A 22,192-nucleotide genomic window follows, 5' to 3' on the forward strand; every position below is an offset into this window, starting at 1 on the left:
GGTGTCAAGTGACTGATTGGTCCCTAGATATCAATCCTACTTCTACTTCTCAGGCAGTGTTAATTTCAGCAAGAGTTATTAGCTCCTTTGGAAATCCTTTTTTTGCTTATCTTTGAGTTAATGTAGAAAATTCAGAAACTACCAAAAAGCACACTGCAGAAAGGCCATTTTATTATCTATATTTTGGTTTACATAGGTGTTCTATTCATAGTGGGCTTTCAATTCTATCTCTGTAGAAATACCCAATTACTTTGTGCTGAGACTCTACCTGAACTGCTCCTAGTTTTGACTTTTCCATCGGTCTGCTTTTCTATTCCCTCATTATACTACTTGCCCCTAAAGTTTCAAAGACAAGCTAATCTAGAATAGGTTTAACAAAAGTGAGATTAGGGCTGAAATAGGGCCATAGCTCAGTTCCCTAGTGTAACACATGTGCTGTGATAAAAAGGCAAGAGTTAAAGTGTAAATGGTTAACAGGCAGTCCTGATTGATGGACTAACTCTTATCACACCTTTCCTTCACGCTTACCTGGTGGTCCATAATGCCAAGGGTTTAGCAGGAATACAAGCAGCCCATATCCCACTGTTTGTATTAAACACAGAAATATGCAGGGTCTCATTTTTTAAACAGATATTATTTCATTTTTCTAATATCTCTGAGCTGGCCAATGAAAGATTACTTAAATGAATCCTCACATATAATAAACATTACATAATATTTGTCATTTTTCTAATTAAGCACAGGGGCATTTATAGTTCTGATGTCTTCGACATTTTCCCTGGAACATACCAGACCCTAGAAATGTTTCCAGGAACACCTGGAATCTGGTTACTTCACTGCCATGTGACGGACCACATTCATGCTGGAATGGAAACTACTTACACTGTTCTACCGAATGAAGGTGAATATCTAGTTAGTGATTCTAGAAGCCGTATGTCACAAATATAATTAAGACGTACTACTCTGCCTAAATACTTCCCCCAATATGAAGTATTTGTAAATTTGCTGCCCTTCTTCCTTCTTCACCTCTTAACGGATTTTATTTTATTTTATTTTTTTTACTGCTAAATGGCGTGGGATACTGCTTTTTCTAATAGTTCTGAAAAAAGCACCAAATACTCCCTAAGCTAGTATAAGCTGACACCAATTTGATGTCAACTTATACTAAAACTGATTGTACTTAAAAGTGATACGAGAGCAGTTACTTATGAAGAAACTAACTATGGCTTACAGACACATTTAGAATTTAATTTCTTTTTCTTCTAGGTAGTGTCTGGTACACCAAAAGCACCCCCCAAAATACCCCAAATAATCACTGTAATTTCAAATATGCAATCAGGCAGAATGGTGTCTTTCTTTCCACTGAAAGGGGGGGAGGCAGGCAGGTATTCTTGATTACTGTTTGTGAAAGATTGTCTTAGTCCATTTGGGCTACTATAACAAAATACCAGACTGGGTGACTTATAAAGGACAGAAATTTATTTTCACAGTTCTGGCGGCTATTAGTCCAGAATCAGGGTTCCAGCATGGTTCAGTGAGGGCCCTTTCCTGAGCTGGACTTCTCTGCAGACTTCTTATTGTACCCTCATGTGGCAGAAGGGTCAAGCTAGCTTTCTTTTATAAGGGGAGAAATCCCATTTCTGAGGGTTCCATCCTCATGACCTATCCATTTCCCAAAGGCCCCATCTCCTAACACTATCATCTTAGACATCAGGTTTTCAACATGTGAATGGAGGAGGGGACACAAACATTCAGACCATAGCAAAGATCCAGAAAAAAAATAGAATCTAAATTCCCTGCTCTGCCCCAAACCCAGTAGTAACAATCCCTCCCATGTAGGCACGAGCATGCACGCATGCACAAACACACACATACACACACACACGCACACACACAAACACACACAACACAGGAAAACAAACAGCCCTTTTGTGGATAAACACTAATGCAATGTATTGTATGAAGACTGAAATTGCTGTTTTGTGGTTGTAGGCTTTGGTCTTTCCTGGGTCTTCTGAGTTCAGAATTGTTGGAATTAGCAATGGCAAATCCAACAGAGGGATATTATGTAGAGAAAACAACTTGTTTTCCCTCCTAAAAATAGGCATAAAAGGGAACATATAGATGGTAAAAAATATAGAATTAAATATATTTCAAAAATTAAAAATCACTGAAAGATCGACCATTAGTAAAAATGTAACGTTTTAATTTCTCCTGAGTTTTACATAAACACCTCGTAACATGAAAAACTACTTCCATTAAAACACTTTATTACAGAGAGTGGTACTGAGAGCACCAGAACACCAAAGACTTGAACAGGCAAATAAGCCACCGGGTGTAATGCCAGTAACTGATGAACAAGATAAAGACTCAAACATGAGAAAGAAAATTTTAAATAGTTTTTAAAGAACATTAGCACACATGTTTACCATACAAAAGGATGGTCCCGCTCAGGAAAATAACCAAAAGCAACAGAACCGGGAGATAGGAAATTCATGTATGCAAATGACTAGCATACATGAATGAGGATCCTGCTACGGGCTAATTCTACACAGACAGACAATTAAAAGATTCCTCCAGCACAATGAGCTTGGAAGGAGAAGAGTGAGTGAGATGAACTGCTTGCTTGGTTAAGAAAGGGGCGACTTTTTAAAAAGCTGTAGAAAAAATTATAAAATAAATGTTAAGGGAAAAAAGATTAAAGAGAAATTTGATATTTACAAGAGAAAAGGTATTGTGTGGGACTGAAAGAAGCAGTAATCAATAAAAAAGATAGTTTAAATTATAGAGAAAAATAGGGAGCCACATTTATCAGTCTGAATTGTTTTTAAATAAAAGTTTGATAGTTTGAGGCAAGTCTACATTTATTTCGAACCTTAGAAAAATTTCTTCATACCATGATACCGAGCATATGGGGTTAGAAGGAAATTTTTCAATATTATGCACCAGGAGACAATTTCTTCCATCAAAAAAAAAAAAAAAATCATTAGAAAAAAGTTGTAGATATTCTGTCATACTCAGTGTAATAATACTTCATTTCTACTACCGGAAGAAGGATATTAAAGACTTCCTATGACAAATATAAAAGGTGCTTTTTTTAGACTATGACAGTTTTACAACTGTCAGATAATCTTTTGGCGCAGTCTATAGAAATAAAGCTTAATTAGCTTTAAGTTTCTTATAGGCAGAAACTGTATATTCTGTATTTCTAGTAGGTACCCAAATCTAGTTGGTAATTAATTCAGTGAAAAGGAATTTTTAAAACTTTTTTATAATGTCAGACGGAATTGCAAGAGCAGTAAAAAACAAAAAACAAACAAACAAAAAACTCATGTACCCTTCACCCAGATACCCTAAATGTCAACACGCTGCACAGCCAAATTTGCTGTCTCAGTTTTTCTATCTCCCTCTCTCTCTGAACACACAAAATATTGTAAATATACATACTTATATTTCTTAAAAATATAAACATAGCATACCTCTCAAAATCAGGAAAGTAAAAATGCTTTACTACTACAGATCCTTTTAAAATTTCACCAATTATTCTAATCATGTCCTTCATAGAAAAAGAAAATCCTGCTCAGGCATTGTGCCAGCTGGAATGTCTTCTTAGTCAACCTTAGTCTGGATTAGTTCCTCAGCCTTTGTCTCTCACGACTTTGATATTTTTAAAGAATACAGGGCAGTCGCTTTGTGGAATGTCCTTCATTTTGCGTTTGCCTAATGTTTCCTCTTGATTAGATTCAGGTTGTGAATTTTTTGGCAAGACTTACAGAAGTGATATTGTTTTTCTCAGTACATGTGTCAAGAGGCACAAGATGCTGATTTGTTCCCCTACTGGTCATGTTAACTTTGAGCATCTGATTAAAGAGGTGTCTGCCAGGTTTCTCCACTGCAAAGTTAGCTATTTTTCTCTTATAATTTATAAAGATATTGTGGAGAGGAGAGTAACTTTTCTTTAAATAACGCAGTACTGGAATGAGAGATGTTTTTAAACATACAAAAAACAGAAACATATAAATGAATCAGGAATTAACATTTTAAAAATTAGAATACATTTTAAGTATCATTTATATATTTTTTAAAATCATATGATATATACTATTTTTAATAATGACCTTAAAATTTCTTTTTCTATAGAGACCAAGTCTGGCTGAAAGAAATAAATTGGTGATAAGTGAAAAAAAAAATTCATAACGATGTATGTGAAAGTGTTGAATAGAATGTTTACTTTGGAATGGCTATAAGCATTACAAAAAAAGATTAAAAACATACACTTTTGTGCATTTGTGGGAAAACTGTACATTGTTTCATATGAAAAATCAATGGACTGCATTATGACATGTGACTGACTCTAATATACTAAGTAACATAATTGGTTCATATAGGCCATTCATATCACCACCATTGGGCCTTTACAAAACTGCATTTAAAAAGAAATCTATGATGAGATGTTGTCCTGGATGGTTCTCGAAAGATCTCTATTGACTCACTGAAATGTTTCTAACCATTGGCTTGCCCATCAATCCCTCTAACATGCTGCTGACATAATTTCCAATGAACCAGTGGAATTAGGGGAACAGAGGTACGAGAGGTAAAATTAAAAAATAAAATATAAAAAAATAAAGTAACAAATAAAATGAAAATTAAATTTAAAATAAAATAAATATTAAAAATAAAATAAAAAGCTTCTAATCTGAGTTTTGTGACTCCTTGAAAGAATGGTCAAAAGGATGTGAATCTGGAACTGGAGAAAGGCAGAGTTGAGAAACAATGCTATCAGGAGAAAAGTGTCAAAACATAGTTGTGGCAGATGGCGGGTAAGCAGCATTTTTACTCAGCCTTAACTGAAGTCAAGGTAACGTAGGGAGGAGGCATGAGAAGTAAATGTTAAATCAAGCTATACTCAGAGCTGCAATGTGCTGCTGCCAGACCATGGAAACCTATAAAACAAAGGAAATTGCTGTTGGGATTACTAACAAACCATTTACTCATAGCTAAGGGAAAATAGTCTTTAAGTCATACCCTACACAAAATAAACCCAACCATTCATTTCCTATGGCCACAACCATGGGGAACCTATGAAACATAGGCTGGGAATTGCTAGCATGCTTTTAATGCTATATACCCATGCCTTTTTCATGCTACATACCTTTGTCTTTCACACTGTAGGAAAATTAGATAAACAAGTCTTTAAACTAAAATTAATAGAAAACAAGAATGACATATACATTGAATTCCCCAAACACTCAAGGTCTTGGTCTGGGTCTCTGTCTCTCCCTGTTTCTAAGTCTTTCTTTGTCTTTCTGGTCGCATCCAACCCGCATTGCTTCTGTCCATCCCTCTCAGTCTCTCTAACTCTGCCTCTGAGAGGAGACCACACTCTGTCTTTGGACCATTATTCCTTCTCTAATAAACTTTCCTATTGTCTCTAATTCTGGCATGCACTTGAATCTTTTCCTGTGCTCAGTCAAGAACGCCTCTCTTGGTGCAGGACTTGAGCCCCCACTTGAGGAGGTTCACCCTGTCCTGCATCAAAAGTGCACAATTAATATGCTGAACACAAAGTTGTTTAATAAGATGTTAAAAAAGTACACACAACTGTGAATACAGTAATATATTCCTTTATTTTCAAAAATACTCTAGCTAAAAGAGCATGAGCATACATCAACAAAAAATGGAAAAAAAGGCTTTGGCTGAAAAACATGCATTCAACAAATCATGTTAACAGCCAAGACAAGAAAAAAGTTAACTTTGTAAACTTCTACTTCATTTGATTCAGAAAGAAATAGCATGAGTTTTAAAAGGAACAAGAAAATAAAAGTCTGAAATCTTACTATGTCAAACATTAACATCTTTCTCAAAGAAAATTGTTTTAAAAAGTGACCCAATAGGAAGATCTGGAAAAATCAATAAAATTAAATCCTGGATCACTTGGAGTGACATTCTTTCAAGCATACTTGCAAAATGTTTGTGTTCTTGGGATGAAAAAGATTTTCATGTCTGCAACAACAGTAAATTGATGTTCCATGGAATAAAAGCCAATTTCTACCTTTAAAAAATATACGCCTTCTTTGAGGAAATTCTTATGCCTTATAGTTTTACATTCTGGACAATTAAATGGATTCAGGTCATAAATTATGAAATACCACTACATGATAAGGTAAGCAGCCTTAAAGCATTTCTAAGATATATACACATTCAATATGAACATTTTTTATTTACATTTTTCCTGGCATTCAGTTTTTTAAAATCCATATGCCACTGTGGTGCTTTTCAAATGATACCTTCAAGTTAATGGTTTCTTTCGACTGCAGTAAAGAAGATAGGGCAAGAAAAATGCTGCAGTGCCATCTTCTGGAAGGACATTCAAGAAATCTCTTAGTTCTAGTTCCACAGCAACAATTGACAATGTTTCTGTTTGTAGAAAAGAACATCTGAATTAGAAGTGACAATCTCTCTTTCATCCAATTCTCTTATCACTCAACCAATTAGAAGCTAGTTCAGGTAAAAAAAATAACTACAAAAGAAAAAGAAAACAATCTCTTAAATCCATACAATACTTTATGGTTTTACTTCTTATTTATTCTTTCTAGAATTCTTTGAAGTTTCTTTTCTATTAGCACTAGGCAATTTGGAATTACTATTTCATTGCTGGATTATTACATTATTTTTTAATAAATTTCTGTTATCCTCAAAAAAAATACAATCATTTAAATACTGTTTTTAATGTTAGAATGCTCCTGCAGCTAATTTATAAATATTGTTTGCTAAAACAGGAATACTATTAATTGTTGGATGGCATTTTCCTAAATCGGTTCTTCACTATTATAAGATTTTCATGTTATTAATAAGCACAAATCTGTTTTCATGACCACTTACCTTTTTTTCCCTCAAAAGTGCAAAAAAAAAAATGTGCTCTGGTGAACATTTTAAATATTAAGGAATTTAGTAAACATGTTTGTAAAGATAACTATGCAATTTTATGCTTCTGTTGCTTCTTGATACAGATACGCTGTCCTTTTTAAGAATGACGTTCCCACCAAATATATTTCAATGACACTTTCTGTGTGATCCTTGCACACCTACCACTTACTCTGTTTGCTGAGTGACTGAAAAGTCATCTATCCAATATTCAGCAACTTAAATCACCCTTTACACAAAGGAAAAACATGTCCTTTTGCTAAAAACTTAATGAATGGAGCAGTAGCAACATATTAAGATCCCTAGCTCTGTAGTCAGACTTTTCTACCTACTCTCTGGGTGACTTTAAAAAAGTCATTTAGCCTCCTGAGTCCTAGTTTACCCACCTATGTAGTGGTACCATCTGCTAGCTTTTGGAGTTCTTTGAGAATTAAAATACAATGATGCACATCTGACATATTAATAGAACCTTAATAATAACTACTAACTAGTTTGCAAAACCCATGTGAAAAACAAATTATCGATGCTTTCCTATCAAACCAGTTTATTTAGCCTAAATGTGGAGCCTATAATTAGTATCCTAGATACAAAAAACTGAGTTGGGGAGCCAGTGCAGAGTAGCTAAAGAGCCAACAAAAATCTGGCCACTATCCAGTTCTCCTTTTCTGCCAACTAGTGAGGGGCTAATACAGGTTAATAATTCTAAGAACAAGATCAGTTTCTTAAAACTTAGAGTACTTTAAACCCTCCAGCATGCCTAGAAAATAATCATCAAATATTAAAAATAGTTGTTTCTGGCTGGTGGGATTGTAAATGACTTTTTAAACTTTTTTTTTTGTAATTTACTAAACATATGAGAATTTTAAATAATAAGCACAATGCATTATCATAAAAACAGTAACAAATAGTTCCTTGAAACAAACAAGCCAACCACTAACCCATTTCAATGGCTCTGAATTAGTGCAGTGGTTCTCAACCAGGATGATTTTGCCCCCCAGGGGACATCTGGTAATGTCTGGAGATATTTCTGTTTGTCATACCTGGGATAGTACTATTTAGTGGGTAGTACTAAATGCTGGGAAGCTGCTCAACATCCTAATATTTATAGGACACACACACACACACACACACACACACACACACACGAATTATTTGGTACAAAATATCAATATTGCCAAGGTTGAAAACCACTGCATGAGAGATAAGAAATCTAAGCTCCTGAGCATATTATTTAAGTCCTTGACCTCCATCTCCAACCCTACCATTTTGTCATTTTGCCTAACATTTTACTTAAGAGTCAACCGTGAATTCTCATTAGTCCCAGGAGATTAAAAAACTGGTTTGCTTCAGGTCACTCAGTTAAATATCAGACCTGGAACTCAGTTCCAATTCTCCAGACTCCAATGCTGGTCTCTTCTTGGTGTACTACAGTTGTCTACTGAAAGACCTCCTTTGAAAAAGGACCTAAACTTATTCGAATTCTCCCTTCAAATCAATAAATAGTTACAGAATGCTTTCTATGGAGAGGCATATTGCTGGTAAGGAGGATACGATAAGAAAAATGACTAAAACATCAGCTTTTTAGATACTACAGTCTAATTAAGGTAAATTACACACAGCAGTTAGTCCCATGAGCCATACACACATGTGTGCACACACATAAACATATTTTGAAGATAATGGAAAATGGAATATTTGGAGAAATGATTATGGGTGAGTCAGGGGTAGAGAGTATACAAATGTAACTGTCTTAATGGCTATTCAAAAATTTAAAGTACTGAGGTTATGAGTTTCTAAGGCTGTGATAACTTGTTAAGTGTTTGAAAAGATTAACTTAAAAGCATCAACTATGTAGCTAGAAGAGATAAATGAATATCAAATGTAATGGCGGGGGAAGCATACGCTGAAAATAAGCTCTTCAGACAATTCTGCTAAGATCATCTTCACTTAAGAATCACATGAAAAAACTAGAGAAAACAAGGCTTCAGCAATTCTGGAAACTGAAACTAAGACACAAATTTATAGTGAAGCAAAAGAATCACTTACCTTTTAATGATGACAAGTAAAGCTGATATTTCTCTCCACCACATTTTATTCTCTGACAAAGTTCAGGAAGCAGTTTCTTCCACCACAAAATCTATCTTAGGAAAAAATGAATACATTTTAAGTTTGATGTATTTTACATTCAGATTTCCAACACGGATATGATTGTGCAGGAAAGTGCAGGTCAAAAATACATCATTTTGGTCAAGGCATCAGAACAGAAGTTATATCAGTAGACAGGTTTCTGATTAACCTATAACATACAAATCGGATTTGTAACTTGAAAATCTAATAATGTGTATATTGTACATATGTACATAGCTATTTTCAAGAAGACACATAGACATGTCCTGTACTATCTCTTAGGTGGCAAGAAGAAATAAAAGTACTAAAGTCTAAAATTCTAATTTCTAAAGTAAATACCATATAGCCCAGAAAATATGTTTCCTTCATACATTATAATTCCCAAATCTTCAGGTGATAGCCTACTTTATCTTTCATCTTCAAGAGAGACTTTTACTGAAGATGACATGCCATCACCATAAATTTTAATAGCCTCTAACTATACTAAAAGTACATAGTTAATTAAACAAACATGCTCACTTAACCTGCACAGCCCTGTGAGGTTGGACTGGCATAATTTGTCCCCATTTTGCAGATAAGGCAAGAAGATTATCAATTTTGATTATCACTGATCAAGCCTAAAAAAACATAATCTGAAAAGCATACCCGAGTCTCTTCTTTCAGTTCGTGATTGGCATATGGAATGATCGCCTCCGGGCACCTCTCTAACAGTGTGTCTATGCACTGTTCATACTCTTTCAAACGTGTCCGACACAGAACCTGGACACTGAGGCCAGCAACAGTGTCTTCTGAGAGTGGTTCCAAGAACGGAACAATGGAAGCTATGTCAAACGAAGGACCACATATAAGCGACTATGAACAGAAAAGTGAAATGTTATGGAATGAGGTACCCAAAAAAAACTAAAGTACAACATATAGAATACAATTTTTTCAAAAGACTAAACCTCATGTGCAAAAAGAAAAAAACAGAAAAAGAAGAATGCAATTTTAGAGCACATGCACGTGACACTTATTTAATAAGTCTAAGTGGACTGAAATATTAAATAATATTTAAACCAAATGTAGTTTAAATAATAACGATTTGATAGAAAGTAATCATTTTTAAAATAACATGATTTTATTTGCTTTGGATAGACTGCAAATTAAAATTGATGGAAATACTTTAGGACTCTATCCTAAGGAAATAATCAACATTGTAATCAAAGATTTGTCCAATGATGTCCACCACAAGAGTATTTATAATATTGAAAAACCAGAAACGACCTCAACGTTAAACAAAAAGGATTAGTAAAGAAATTATGGTATATTCGTGTGATGGAATACTATATAGCCATCAAAATTGTTTTCAAAGGCTACTTACTAACAAAATACTTATGATGAAATGAGTGGAAAATCATGATTAGTTTTGTAAAGTCCACATAGGTACATACATACATAGAAATGCCTTTGGAAGAGCATAGAATTTGAAATAGAGATCAGCTCAACAAACGGGAGGCTGAGACACACTTTTTGTTTTCTTTTTTATATTTCCCTGTATTTTCCAAAGTGTCTATAATAAGCATGTACCACATATGTGGCCAAAAATGAAATTCAATGTTTAACAAAACTAAAACAATTGTTAATATCCTAATAATCTGTATCAATACATTTGCTGCACAATACATCTGCCATACTCTGAATAACAGAGCAGGCACTATTACAGTATTCAGAACTGTAATCAATATTTTACTTTTAGGCATTTAAATTATAAACACAGTTAACTTTCAGCAATTAAGATTTAAACTGCACACATCCACTTAATGTGGATTTTTTTCATTTGATCCATCCAGTTCAAACCCAAGTTGTACAAGGGTCAGCTGGCGGCTGAGAATCCAGGTGTGCTGAGAGCCGATTTAACGTACATACGGATTTCTGATTCCGCAGGCAGTTGGTGCCTCTGACCCCAGCGTTGTTCAAGGGTCAACTGTACTACTTTTGATTCTACCACCAAAATAATCTCTGCTTTCTCTTTCTTTTGGATAGAGTGATCACATACTGATTTTTCTTCTGCCTGTATCCTTTTTGCTACAGCTTTGCAGGCTCACAGGAGGATATGGAATGTGAACTATCCATTTACAGTCGGCATGATTATTTTATTCCAAATATCTACCAAGGAACGGCTAGGAGAATAAGGTTGGTCCCTTTCCTTCCTGAAAGTTTAATAATCATCTTCATCTGAATAATTTCCTGACAATAAGATAGCAAATACGGAACAAAGTGATAATCTGCCACTCATAGGGTCTCCCAACATGAAAGAAAACACAGATTATTTCTATAGTCAACTCTTGATTAATCAGGACAATGGTCTAAGGAGGAAGGAGCGAGGCACAGGGAACCCAAACTATGTTTAAAATGAAACTAGTCAAAACTAGGTACAAAATGGATTACTCATAAACCTTTTTGGTTTTATCCATGTCATCAAGGAGTTTAAAAATAAGAAAGACCAAACACATATATTACTGAATAAAAAAATGGTCCAAAGGTTACTGCAGGTTTTTAAAACACTCAATGCTGTCTGCTTCTTAGCAGAGTGCTCCAACTTTTCTTTTCTGTACTGGAAATGGACTCATCTCCACTCCCCAGCATGTGCACTGTTCATTCCCTCTCTGATCTAGATCTCCAACCCTTGGTTGACCACGCAGGGCTGGAATCCAGACTCTTCTGTCTTCTCTACCTATACAATCACAAGTGCGGCTCTCAGGCGAGGTGGTTGGCAAGGAGGTAGGTGGAGGGGACCATGACAATTCTGGCACAGGATAGGGCATTTATTAGTTACTGCATCATTTCAAATAACAGGGTTTTGACATGTAAATAATTTATAGATTGTTTTTCATTCTTTCACAAATACATTAAGGTGACAGAAGACAAGAGATACAGACTCATATCAAATGTATGTGGCGGTGGTGGTAGGGTTGAGGAAAAGGGGAGGCATGCAATTTTGAAAAAACTCTCCAGGTGATTCTGAACCACCCTATAACTCTAGGTGAGGACCAAATGAGATCTTGTTGTTTCTTGAGGGTTATTTTTTTTTCTTAATGATTAAGACTAATCTAGAAAGACTGTAATTAGGAAAATGATAGAAAAGTTTAGGCAGACCACATTTCTATCTGACAGAAAAGATCTCAGAAAAAAAAAACCCTACTCTTTTAAAATATTTAAAAACAGATTTTAAAAGATCACTAAATTATACTTTTTAAAGCAGTGATTTCAAATTTGCTCTGAAGCTTTATCAGGTAAGATTTAACACCACTGATTACATTTATGATTTTAATATGTGCTGAGTACCTATGTTCTGGGAGAGCAAGGCTCTGCCTGCACTGTCCAATGATGCACAACATATTTTCAGCACATGCTTGAGGGATATTTGTGGAATGAACAAATCTCAGGCTCAGCCGCTTCCGTACCTTAAGGGCACTAGTGATAAGAACCAACAAGAATCTTCTCTGGTGATTTTTTTAAGACTGTAAGTAACTCCATATCTGGAGACAACACAGGCTTTCTAGGGGCTGTCTAAGCAATATGATCTGTTGACCTTCCCTCCCTGACCTCGATCCCCAATCTGACATTTTGGTTTCTATAAGCAATAACCACACTTACACCTGTTCCCAGGGTAAATCAAGAGTTGCAAATTCAAAAACCTAATGAGGCCAAACAGATGGTGAAAAAGCATGAAGGCAGCTGAGTACAGGAAATGAACACCAGGCACTCAGTATCAGAACCAGGAAGACATCGCTGTGAGAACTGCTGCAGGCAGGACAGCATGAGCACTGCCCAAGAAGGGGAGCCACTCATTGCCTCCAACCCACAGGTCTCTGGCAATGAGGGCCCAGGGTTACCAGTGCTGCTGAATTTTTCTAGAGAAATTCAAAACTCAGAATTTTTCATTTGAAACCTCAGATTTTCATATGTTGGCAGCTACACTAGCCAGAACACACAAAACAGATCGGGGGTTTCTATCTGATCCGTGGGCTGCTAAACTACATTAAGAAAAATCACATCCACGTCTAGCCCAGCCTGATCCACCAAATCAAATGTGGACTTTATTTCTCATTTCCAGTCAAAACACTGTCATGGTCAGAATTCCTATAGGATGATCTATATTCTCTAATCAACCTTCTTATTTAAAAAAAAAAAAAATCCTTTTCAGGAGCCAGATAAACTGGCTACTTTGACCTATTTCCTATAAAGTAGACAGTAGTAGCTGGGTTAGACTGAAGGGCTAAAATCTATGAGTGAACACACACACACACACACAAAAGAATCATGTCAACACTGCACATTTTCCATACCTGCATTTCACAGCATTTTTAAGCACATCCTGAAAACTAGGCAAGATAGTCATGTGACTTGGTGATGCTCATTCATTTACTGGTAACAAAACCAGGCTTCCCATAAGCAGTTTCAGGCAGAAGCAGAAATTCTCTCCAGAGCTCGTGGGTATGCCTAACTATGGATTCTGTCTCCCCAAATTATATACTCCAGATTAACAGGACACCTGAGGTCTTACCAAATTTATAGCCTACATTAAATGGTAACGTGCATAGTCAGAAAAATAAGAGGCATTTTTATTTACCTGTAATTTGGAGAGATCTTCTGTATAATTTTTGTCGGCTAAGGAATCAGATGATATTAAGACATTAACCCAGGGATAGATTAAGCCATAATGACTACAGGCGTTTATCTAAAATGTAAAAGAAATTGTTCGTAAACAAAATATAACAAAACAAGTAGTTCTTCATCCATTCCCCAAAGAGCTTGCAAGCAATAGGTAATCCTCTGCCATGTTGCAGAATTAAGTACACACTTTCCTGAAACTGGTAAGAAAAGTCTTTAAGAATTTATTCCTCTAGGAAAAGTTTCAGGCTTGCTGCTTCTCACTAAACAAATCCACACTAAGTATTTCCTAATATTTTAAGTTTTAAACTATTCAAAAAAGGCACTTTCTAGTAAAAAGAGCAATAGTGCTTTTAATCTAATTATACTCAAAAAAATTAATAGTAACACTGGAAATAATTTTTATTTCTACTACATTCCTTGAGAGGCAAAATCTCTTCTGTAAGTTCTGAAGATAATTCTCATTAAGCCCCATGTATTCAAGAAGCTGGTGACTTTTCCAGTGAACCCACACTGGCTGTGGCATCCATGAGAAGAAAATGAGCTGGGGCGAGGAAGGGAGCAGGAAGGGCAAAAGCAGCTGTGAGGGCTGCCTCGTGGGCTGCGGAACAGCTCTTGTGTGTGCAGCCGACAGGAAATGAAGGTCCAGTAAGGAAGTCTCTTTCCCACAAGCCTTTTGCAAGTCCTTGACCATCAGGATATCCGCAGATGTCTCTTTTCTCGCGGTCTACTTCAAGACCATGCCCCGAAGGAGCACAGATCTGTTCTGGGGAAAGCCCCTTCAACCATTCTTTGGCTACTGAGGTACCACTGCAAGTAAGCAATATAGGAGCAGTACGGATGTTCTTTAAAATGTAAAATTATTTAAAATGTGGGCAACTTCATTCGTGGACAAATTGTAAGTGTATTTTTAACTCCTGCTTAAAAAAGATATCTGGTAATATAAATTAGGTTTGATTCAAAACCACTAAGAAGGTATATTATTGTAAGGCGTAATGCACAGGTTTAACTTAATATATTATTCCACTATCTTACCAGATCCTCTGATGTTCGCAACGGTGTGGTGTCAGGGGTTTGCCTCTTAGATAACCTCCAGATGTACTGTGATGTGAGCTTGAAAAGGAGTTCCTGCAGTAACACATCTGGGAGACATGCTACCAGCTGAGCTTCCCAAAAGTCCACCAAGAGCTGAGGAATTGTATCTTCATCCTTACCACAAAGTACCTTGAAAACAGTGAAAGAAGCCACCACACTCCAGATAAACACAATATTGATCATTTACAGCTGGTCTGAATAGCACTCCATCATTTAATCATTTATCATTAGCTTTAGTGCCATAGCAAAGCAAATTTAGAAATTTTAATAGAAAACAGATTCTAGCTTGCATGAATTTTTCTGTATTCTTTTAATATAGATTGGTTATGTTTAAATCTGTTTTTTCAATAAACAAACAAAAACTCACTTTTCTTATTCTGCTCCTCATCGCAACCCCCCCCCCCACCACCACTTTTATCAGGCTATCCAAAGTATTTCAAAGAACATTTTCAAACAGACAAACCTTAAAGAAGGAATCTGCTTCTTCAATTCCAATTTTGTTATTCTTCTGTAAGCCTAGGACTGAAGCCACAAGCAATCCAGGCTGAGTCTCCTTCAAGTGAACTGCAAGTTCAGTTGGAACAATCTGTCCCTTCTTCTGTTGAATCAACAGCCGAGGTTCCAGAATAAAGCCACATACCAACTTCATCTTAAGATAAAAAAGAAATTTAGGAACAAAATGTACACTGCATTCATCTTGAAAATACATACTAGATACCTATTTAGCATTCAAGATTCATAGTTAAACTACTAATGATTTAATCTCAATTTTTTCTCTAACTATAAAGACTAGTTCTCACTCTAAGAACATCATTGTTAACTGTCTTTATAGAAGTTACTGATATTTAATTAAGCATCAAGATATCCTATTTATGTTTAGGTGTGCTTGGTTTAACAATAAAATACCTTAAGTTTTTTCAAAATTATGGAAAGAAAATTCATCTTTCTAGGATTCTACTCTTAAGAAGTATACTCTTAAGCAAAGAATACCTCAGTGGTGACTTGCTCTTCTCATCATAACAAAATGTGTCATCTGAACAACAATAAAGCACTCATGCTCTTCTTATTTAGAAATCAAAGACATAATGTGAGTATTTGACCACAGGCACTAAAACAACAGTGGAAGAACATAGGATCTGAAACCAGACTGCCTGCTTCAGATCCTGGCTCTCCCACTCACCAGCAGTGTGATATTGGACAAATTATTTAACCTTTCTTTGTCTTAGTTCTCTCATCTGTAGAATAGGTATAATAATAGCATCTATTTTATAGCATTGTTGTAAGAATTAAATAAGAGAATACATGCAAGGGGCTCAGGACAGGTCTGGGACATAATAAGTGCTCAATTAAGGTTACTTTTTAATTTCTTCCACTGATGATTAACATCTTTGGCTCATGACACTAAATGGAGGGAAAACAACCTTTTCTTTGATACACCATTCAAATGCCTAATCTTTAAAAAAGCCATTTGTGGTTTTCCAAATGAAGGCTCTTTCTGCAACTCCTGGACTCCTATTGCTCACAGTTAATACCCCATTTGTACCTGAATACACATCACTCTGCTCTGTCTTCAATGGATACAGCATTCCCTCGTGTCAGATCAGACTGTCAGCTCAGGGTAGAACCTATATATTCTCCATGCTCTAAACATACCTGGCACTAAGTTGAAAGGTCTTTGGATACCTATTTATCATTCTTATTTCTTTTTCATTTGCCAGATCTGAAGCCCAAGCACTTCCACTTTGGGTCACTTCCTTTCTAATATCAGTCTATTTTCCTTTACAACTAAGAAAAAATGAGCTAGAAGAAGCCTAAAACCTCAGGGCTACTAGGTCACATTCTGGCCTGCGGTTGATACCATGGAGGGCACCATACCTCTGAGTGGCTTTTCATTTCATTTCTGTGCATGTCAAGATCTCCCATTTTCAGGGCCACTGCTGCCTTGGTCAATGTCACTAAGACTGATGAAAACCCAGAAGTATCCAGCTTCCTTAGATAGCTCATGGCAGTTAAAGGATTAATATTCTTCATAGAAGGACTACAGAGAATATGAGGCAGTTGCTTTGGCTCAGCCACATGAAACATCTGAACCACTTTTGCTGCTAATTCCTTTCGTGAGCATGACAAGAAATAAAGAGTCAGTCAGCCAACAGAAAGCAACAAAATCAGGAAAAAAAGAATAAAAAGGATACAAAACCAAGATACAATATTCTGATTAAAATAAAATTATTATATTAAGTTCTGATTTGAAAAGAGTTGATGGTATTAATGTGGGAGACCTGTGATGACCTGAAGTGACCTCTTTGCTGAGTTAAAATGAAGAAAAAGCAGTGAAAATATGTACCAAATTATGGCCAGCATTTCTAATTTTAACAAAAGTTCTGAAGAAAATATTAAATTACACTCAAAAGTCCATTATAAAAAATTACAGCTTAGTACAAAATATACTTAATGAGGTAATTTATATGAGAAAATTTCATTTATCTCCTAACCTTAAAACATTTGGTATCACAGTATCTAAATTTTCATATTTGTATTCAAACCTTTTTAAAAATATACAAGGGGCAAAAAATAATCCTTAATAATGCATTAAGCCCACTGGGCCAGGATTTCATAAGTGAAGCTTTGGCCGCCTGGAGAGTGGGGTGACTAGGGTTGTGGAAAGGCTTTCAGATAAGAAACGCAAGGCCCATGTTCTGTGTCATTCTCCTAAAGACACACCACTGTCATGTTGGGCATGTCACTCAACCACAATGAACCACATTTCCCTGTCTATATAATGAGAAAGTATAAGATGATTATAAGTTCTTTTCTAAGCTACAATTCTATAATTATTAATGAAGAAGAGGTCACATAAGTTACCATTTTAGGAAAAGGAAATATTACTCAAGAAAAATATTTGGAATTTGACTTCTAAATATTACATAAAATAAATTGATAAAATGGAAGGTTAAAAATATTAGATATAACTAAATAGAAAACTATATTCACTTCATTTAATTCTTCATCCGGGTTTTCATAAAGTGAATGATTAATGTAAAAGATTAACCCCCTCTCGTATTTCTGTGATCCGTCCTCTACTGCCCAGTCCATTCGGGCCAAAACTTCAGCCATAGACAGACCAGACATCTTATAGTATGGCAAGGCAAGGTGGGAATACTGGGTGTCGAGCCTGAAAAAAAGGAAGCAAAACACCTTCAAATTTGTCAATTTTAAGCCTAGATATCAAACACATTTGATAACAAAACAGATCATAATTTCCAGATGACATAAATCTCAAAATACTTTTCCACTGTCATTAGCAGTTGGAACAAGCTCCTCAGTTTTATTCTGCAGTCATTCTAATTAATACAGTTCTTTTTGTCTACTAATATTAAAAATAGAAAAAATGTATTAAATAAATTTTATTTTTATAACATGGCTCTAAAATAATGGCATTTATTTATAGGTAGGAAAAGTCCATTTTATTACTCTATAACCATTTCTGTGGGTCAAGTAAGCCTTTGAAACAATCGTATACACAAAAAATTTGTAAACATCATTCTCGGAAATAAAAGTTACTATTCATACTAGTGTCCTTTTATGACATTATAAAAGCATTGACTACTAAAATTAAAATCATTCCCTTAAAGCCAACAGGTAATAAACTAGTAATATGGCTGTTTCAGGGATTTTTACTGGTCATGGCCCTCCACCATCCCCCAAGGCCTGAAAAGAAACTTCAAATTCCTAAATAAAGTGGTGAGAGACTCATGAACTTAAGATTCACTGCTCATCTAATAAACTGTAACTTCTTGAAGGCAGGGAATAGGTCACATTCATTTTTGTATCTCTAAGCTTAGCATAATAGTTGGCATGTGCTCAACAAATACTTGTGGAATAAGTGACTAAATGAAGCACCTCGCCTTGTGTGTACCCCCATTTATCAGGTAACTACCAGAGATGGAAAGGCTAGTAAATACACCCAGAGTTCAAAATAGCTTCTCTAACAAGTTTCCAAGAAGTATCACCAACCTGCTGTAGCAGTCTCCAAGGTGCCCACAGCTTTCTTTAAATGCATCTAAAAGCTCTGCTTTTTCTCCAGGTTCCAGCTGACTGCCATCCATCAGGGCAGCTCTCACTAACAGATGAGCCTCACTAAGAAGGTGGATGCAGCTCTGAGTTTTTGCAGTCTTGTAGGTATTACTGTAGTCTACCTAAAACAAAATAGGCAAACAGAAAGACTCTCAGAAGTTTCCCAGTTCTTAATAATATCCATATATTTTGTTACTAAAGTTAATATGTGGACACATTAAATCCTAAAGCATAAGAAGCACCTATTATTCTGGTAGGGCCTAAATGAAGTGTCCCCCACTCCCAATCTGAACCAGTTCAATACATTTATGATTGCAAACAATCTCTTGGTAAACAGCACTAATCATTTGAGAAGGTACAAGTAATACTGTAATAATAATATTGTTGACTTAGCAATAATTGGGTCACAATTTGATAAAGCTAATGAAAATATTTGAAATAGTTAATCTTTTTTTAATTCTAAGATTTAAACCCTTCTCAAATTCAGACTGAGTATCCCTTCATTTTAATTGGTGAATTTAGGTTCTACTACATCTATTCCTGTAACTCACAGTGGGCTTACAAAAATTATTACCAGCTACCTGAGTCAATCCATGTTTTCAGACTCCAGTAGGCAAATTATTTAGATGAAGTCTAAGACTTTCGATTAAGCAAAATGAAAAAGGCAGGCGAAAGCTGATATAATACCTAACATTAAAATGACGGGAACAAAGAAGATAAAACCTTGACCTGATGATCAAAATTAATACCACCAATGGGGTATCATGTACTTCCCAATGTGCTACTCTAAATATACTATATCACCAATATTCTGGCCAAGAAGAATACATAACCTGAATCTAATCATGAAAAGAAAAGGTGGAGGGGGTAAATATATTTTTTGAAAATATTTATATCATAAAAAACAAAGAAAGGCTATGAACATAATCAGAATTTTTAAAAGAAGGCTAAAGAGACATGACAATTAAATACACTACCTGATGCTACAGTAGATACTGGACTGAAATGGGGTAAAATGCTATAGACCATTACTGAGTCAACCGACAAAAACAGAATACGATCCATAACTAAATAAAGTACTGTGTCAATGTTAAATTTACTGAAGTACATGGCTACACTGTGGCTATTTAAGCAAATATCCCTATTCTCAGGAAACATACACTGAAGTAGTTAGCTATGATCTACATAATTTACTTTCTAAAGGATCAGAGTGTGTGTGTGTGTATATGTAGAAAGTACAAGAGTGCAAAAAAAGAAAAAGAAAAAGCTAAAAGGGTGTAAAAGGGTGAATTGTCTATTAAGGGTGAATCTGTGTGAGGAATATACAAGCTTTTTTGTACCATTGTTATTCTTGCAACTTTTCTGTAAGTTTGAAATTATTTCTTTAAAATAGTTTTAAAAATTGCTGGAAATGAGTTGGCAGCTGTTACGCTTAGAAAAGGAATAAGAATGCCCACTCTGGGCCCCCACCCACAGGACAATGCTACAGGTAATACAGTGGCCAGGTACTATCTGCTATTATTTTGAAAAGAGTGAGATAGGGATAATGAGATAAGATTTCTTTCAGCTCCATTTCCTGGTTCTCTTTGTTAATGGTCAACGTAAAGGTCAAAGGCTATTTATATTTAGACTGGTTAATTGATCCTTGCAGGAAGGTGGGTAGGAATAATGGAGTCTTCCTTTAGTGAAGGAAATTGCTACTGGCTCCTCAAATGTCAGGAGCTAGAAAAACAAGGAGGTGGAGAAAGATACACGCTCCACTGTCAGACAGAGCTTGTAAGATGGTAGGTGTGGCATTCTGAATGTACGATAATTAGAACAAGTTTTTTGAACATCAATTCCACTCTAAATTTCTACAAATAAGAATTAGAAATCTGAAAGGAGTACCATTTCTTTGTAGAGTTGCACTGGTGAGATTGTATTCACAATATACAAATTCCACCCAGCCTCAGCTACGGGAGGTGTTTTGAGCTTAACACTGGTACCTTTTCTAGAACTAAAAGCAAAAAAAAGACAAGAACTGTAAGGTAAGACATATTATTAATAAATTGCAATTTTAAATGGTAAATATTTGATACCGAAAATTATACAACTATGAAGTCATTTTTATTTAGTATGAACTGTACAGTCACTTTTTATAGAGTATTACTTCACCATGCTGCACCGGCCCACAACCTTTAATATTCTACGACTCTCATGAACTGATAAACCAATCACTTCCAATTCATTCTACAGACATTTTTAAATGGGCAATAACCTCAAAATACAAGCAAGAGCACTCAAAAGGAAAAGAGACTTGGTTGTGAAAGTCCCTGTGCCCAGGATTTCTCCTGTGTGTGGCCTTCATGAGGTCAGTATGCCCTAGACCACAAATCTAAGGAGAAGCTCCAAAGGAGCAGCACTCAAAACACCCATGGCTGCTGGGAAAATGCAAAAGACACATATACCTGCAAGTCTGCCTAAAGCACTATCCTATCTCCTGCTTTCACTATGTGAGGCATTTTTTTGTAGCATACAAATTTAAAAATGCAGACTTTTGACCAAATGAATTTTCAAATAAATTACAATGTTAAAAAATAATTTAAAATACATAATATTTTACAAATGTCAACGTGCAAGATTATAAGTTGTTTTTCTTCTCACTAGAGGCTTTTAAGATCGGTCAGACCACTCTGTGCACTCCCTAAGTAACCAGTTAGCCAAGTCAGTATGTTTACTTTTGTTAGTAGAACAAAGCACAGGCACAATTTGAAAAGCAAAAACTCGTGTTAAAAATAAAAACCAATGTTTGACTTGAAATACACTATATGTTTCTTCCCCAGAAACAGACTTCTTTCCTGATTAAATCTTCTTTAGAGAAATGTTCAAATTAGACTTCATTCCTTATCACTAAGTTCACAACATAGAACATGCCTAATAAAAGCAAAACTAGTCTGGAATTAGCATTCTATTCTAAACAATGGGAAAGCAGAAAACTAAAGGGTTAACCAGAAATTAGTGTTATCAAATTGCAATTTTACTTTAAGGTAGGTCAGTACCTATCTGTAGATCATGAATGTGCTTTAAGAAATATACTGTCAATTTCTTTTGAATTGAAATATAAAATAATCTTTGGATAAAAATTTGACCACTGAAAGATCGAAGAATAAAAATACATAGTAAAGAGATTCCTTGTTTGGGCTAACATTAGAGGCTCTATTTTTCTCATTAATTACAAAGAAAAGCATGTCCTTTAACTTCTTATCTAAAATTCCAGATTTTTATTGAAATTATTTTATAATTCATTTTCTTGTAAAAGTTCCAAGGCCTATTATAAAGG

General features: G+C 35.4%; 2 protein-coding genes across 7 annotated transcripts in view; one reads left to right on the forward strand and one right to left on the reverse strand.

Moving 5' to 3' along the window:
• Positions 1 to 14,875, forward strand: part of LOC107518210 (ceruloplasmin) — a 55,933-nt gene extending 41,058 nt beyond the window's left edge. Inside the window, exons 18-20 of one of the 4 annotated variants that reach the window (XM_016159676.2) lie at positions 739 to 901; positions 11,122 to 11,223; positions 14,743 to 14,875. In XM_016159676.2, the coding sequence (XP_016015162.2) occupies positions 739 to 901; positions 11,122 to 11,222 (264 nt within the window). In that variant the 3' untranslated portion in view covers position 11,223; positions 14,743 to 14,875. Of the gene's footprint in view, positions 1 to 738; positions 902 to 4,140; positions 5,498 to 11,121; positions 11,224 to 11,705; positions 12,227 to 14,742 lie in introns of those variants that run through there. The other 3 variants (XM_036218784.1, XM_016159683.2, XM_016159690.2) reach the window with 3 other exon arrangements.
• The window catches only part of HPS3 (HPS3 biogenesis of lysosomal organelles complex 2 subunit 1), a 31,314-nt gene continuing 14,730 nt past the window's right edge, over positions 5,609 to 22,192 (reverse strand). Inside the window, exons 8-17 of one of the 3 annotated variants that reach the window (XM_016159701.2) lie at positions 20,761 to 20,869; positions 18,814 to 18,995; positions 17,791 to 17,971; positions 16,675 to 16,908; positions 15,263 to 15,448; positions 14,740 to 14,928; positions 13,664 to 13,771; positions 9,697 to 9,903; positions 8,971 to 9,061; positions 5,609 to 6,417 (exon numbers count right to left, since the gene is read on the reverse strand). In XM_016159701.2, the coding sequence (XP_016015187.2) occupies positions 6,290 to 6,417; positions 8,971 to 9,061; positions 9,697 to 9,903; positions 13,664 to 13,771; positions 14,740 to 14,928; positions 15,263 to 15,448; positions 16,675 to 16,908; positions 17,791 to 17,971; positions 18,814 to 18,995; positions 20,761 to 20,869 (1,615 nt within the window). In that variant the 3' untranslated portion in view covers positions 5,609 to 6,289. Of the gene's footprint in view, positions 6,418 to 8,970; positions 9,066 to 9,696; positions 9,904 to 13,663; positions 13,772 to 14,739; positions 14,929 to 15,262; positions 15,449 to 16,674; positions 16,909 to 17,790; positions 17,972 to 18,813; positions 18,996 to 20,760; positions 20,870 to 22,192 lie in introns of all 3 variants that reach the window. The other 2 variants (XR_004950338.1, XM_036218785.1) reach the window with 2 other exon arrangements.

The sequence above is a fragment of the Rousettus aegyptiacus genome, unplaced genomic scaffold (genome assembly GCF_014176215.1).
Source record: "Rousettus aegyptiacus isolate mRouAeg1 unplaced genomic scaffold, mRouAeg1.p scaffold_m13_p_4, whole genome shotgun sequence".
NCBI lineage: Eukaryota > Metazoa > Chordata > Mammalia > Chiroptera > Pteropodidae > Rousettus > Rousettus aegyptiacus.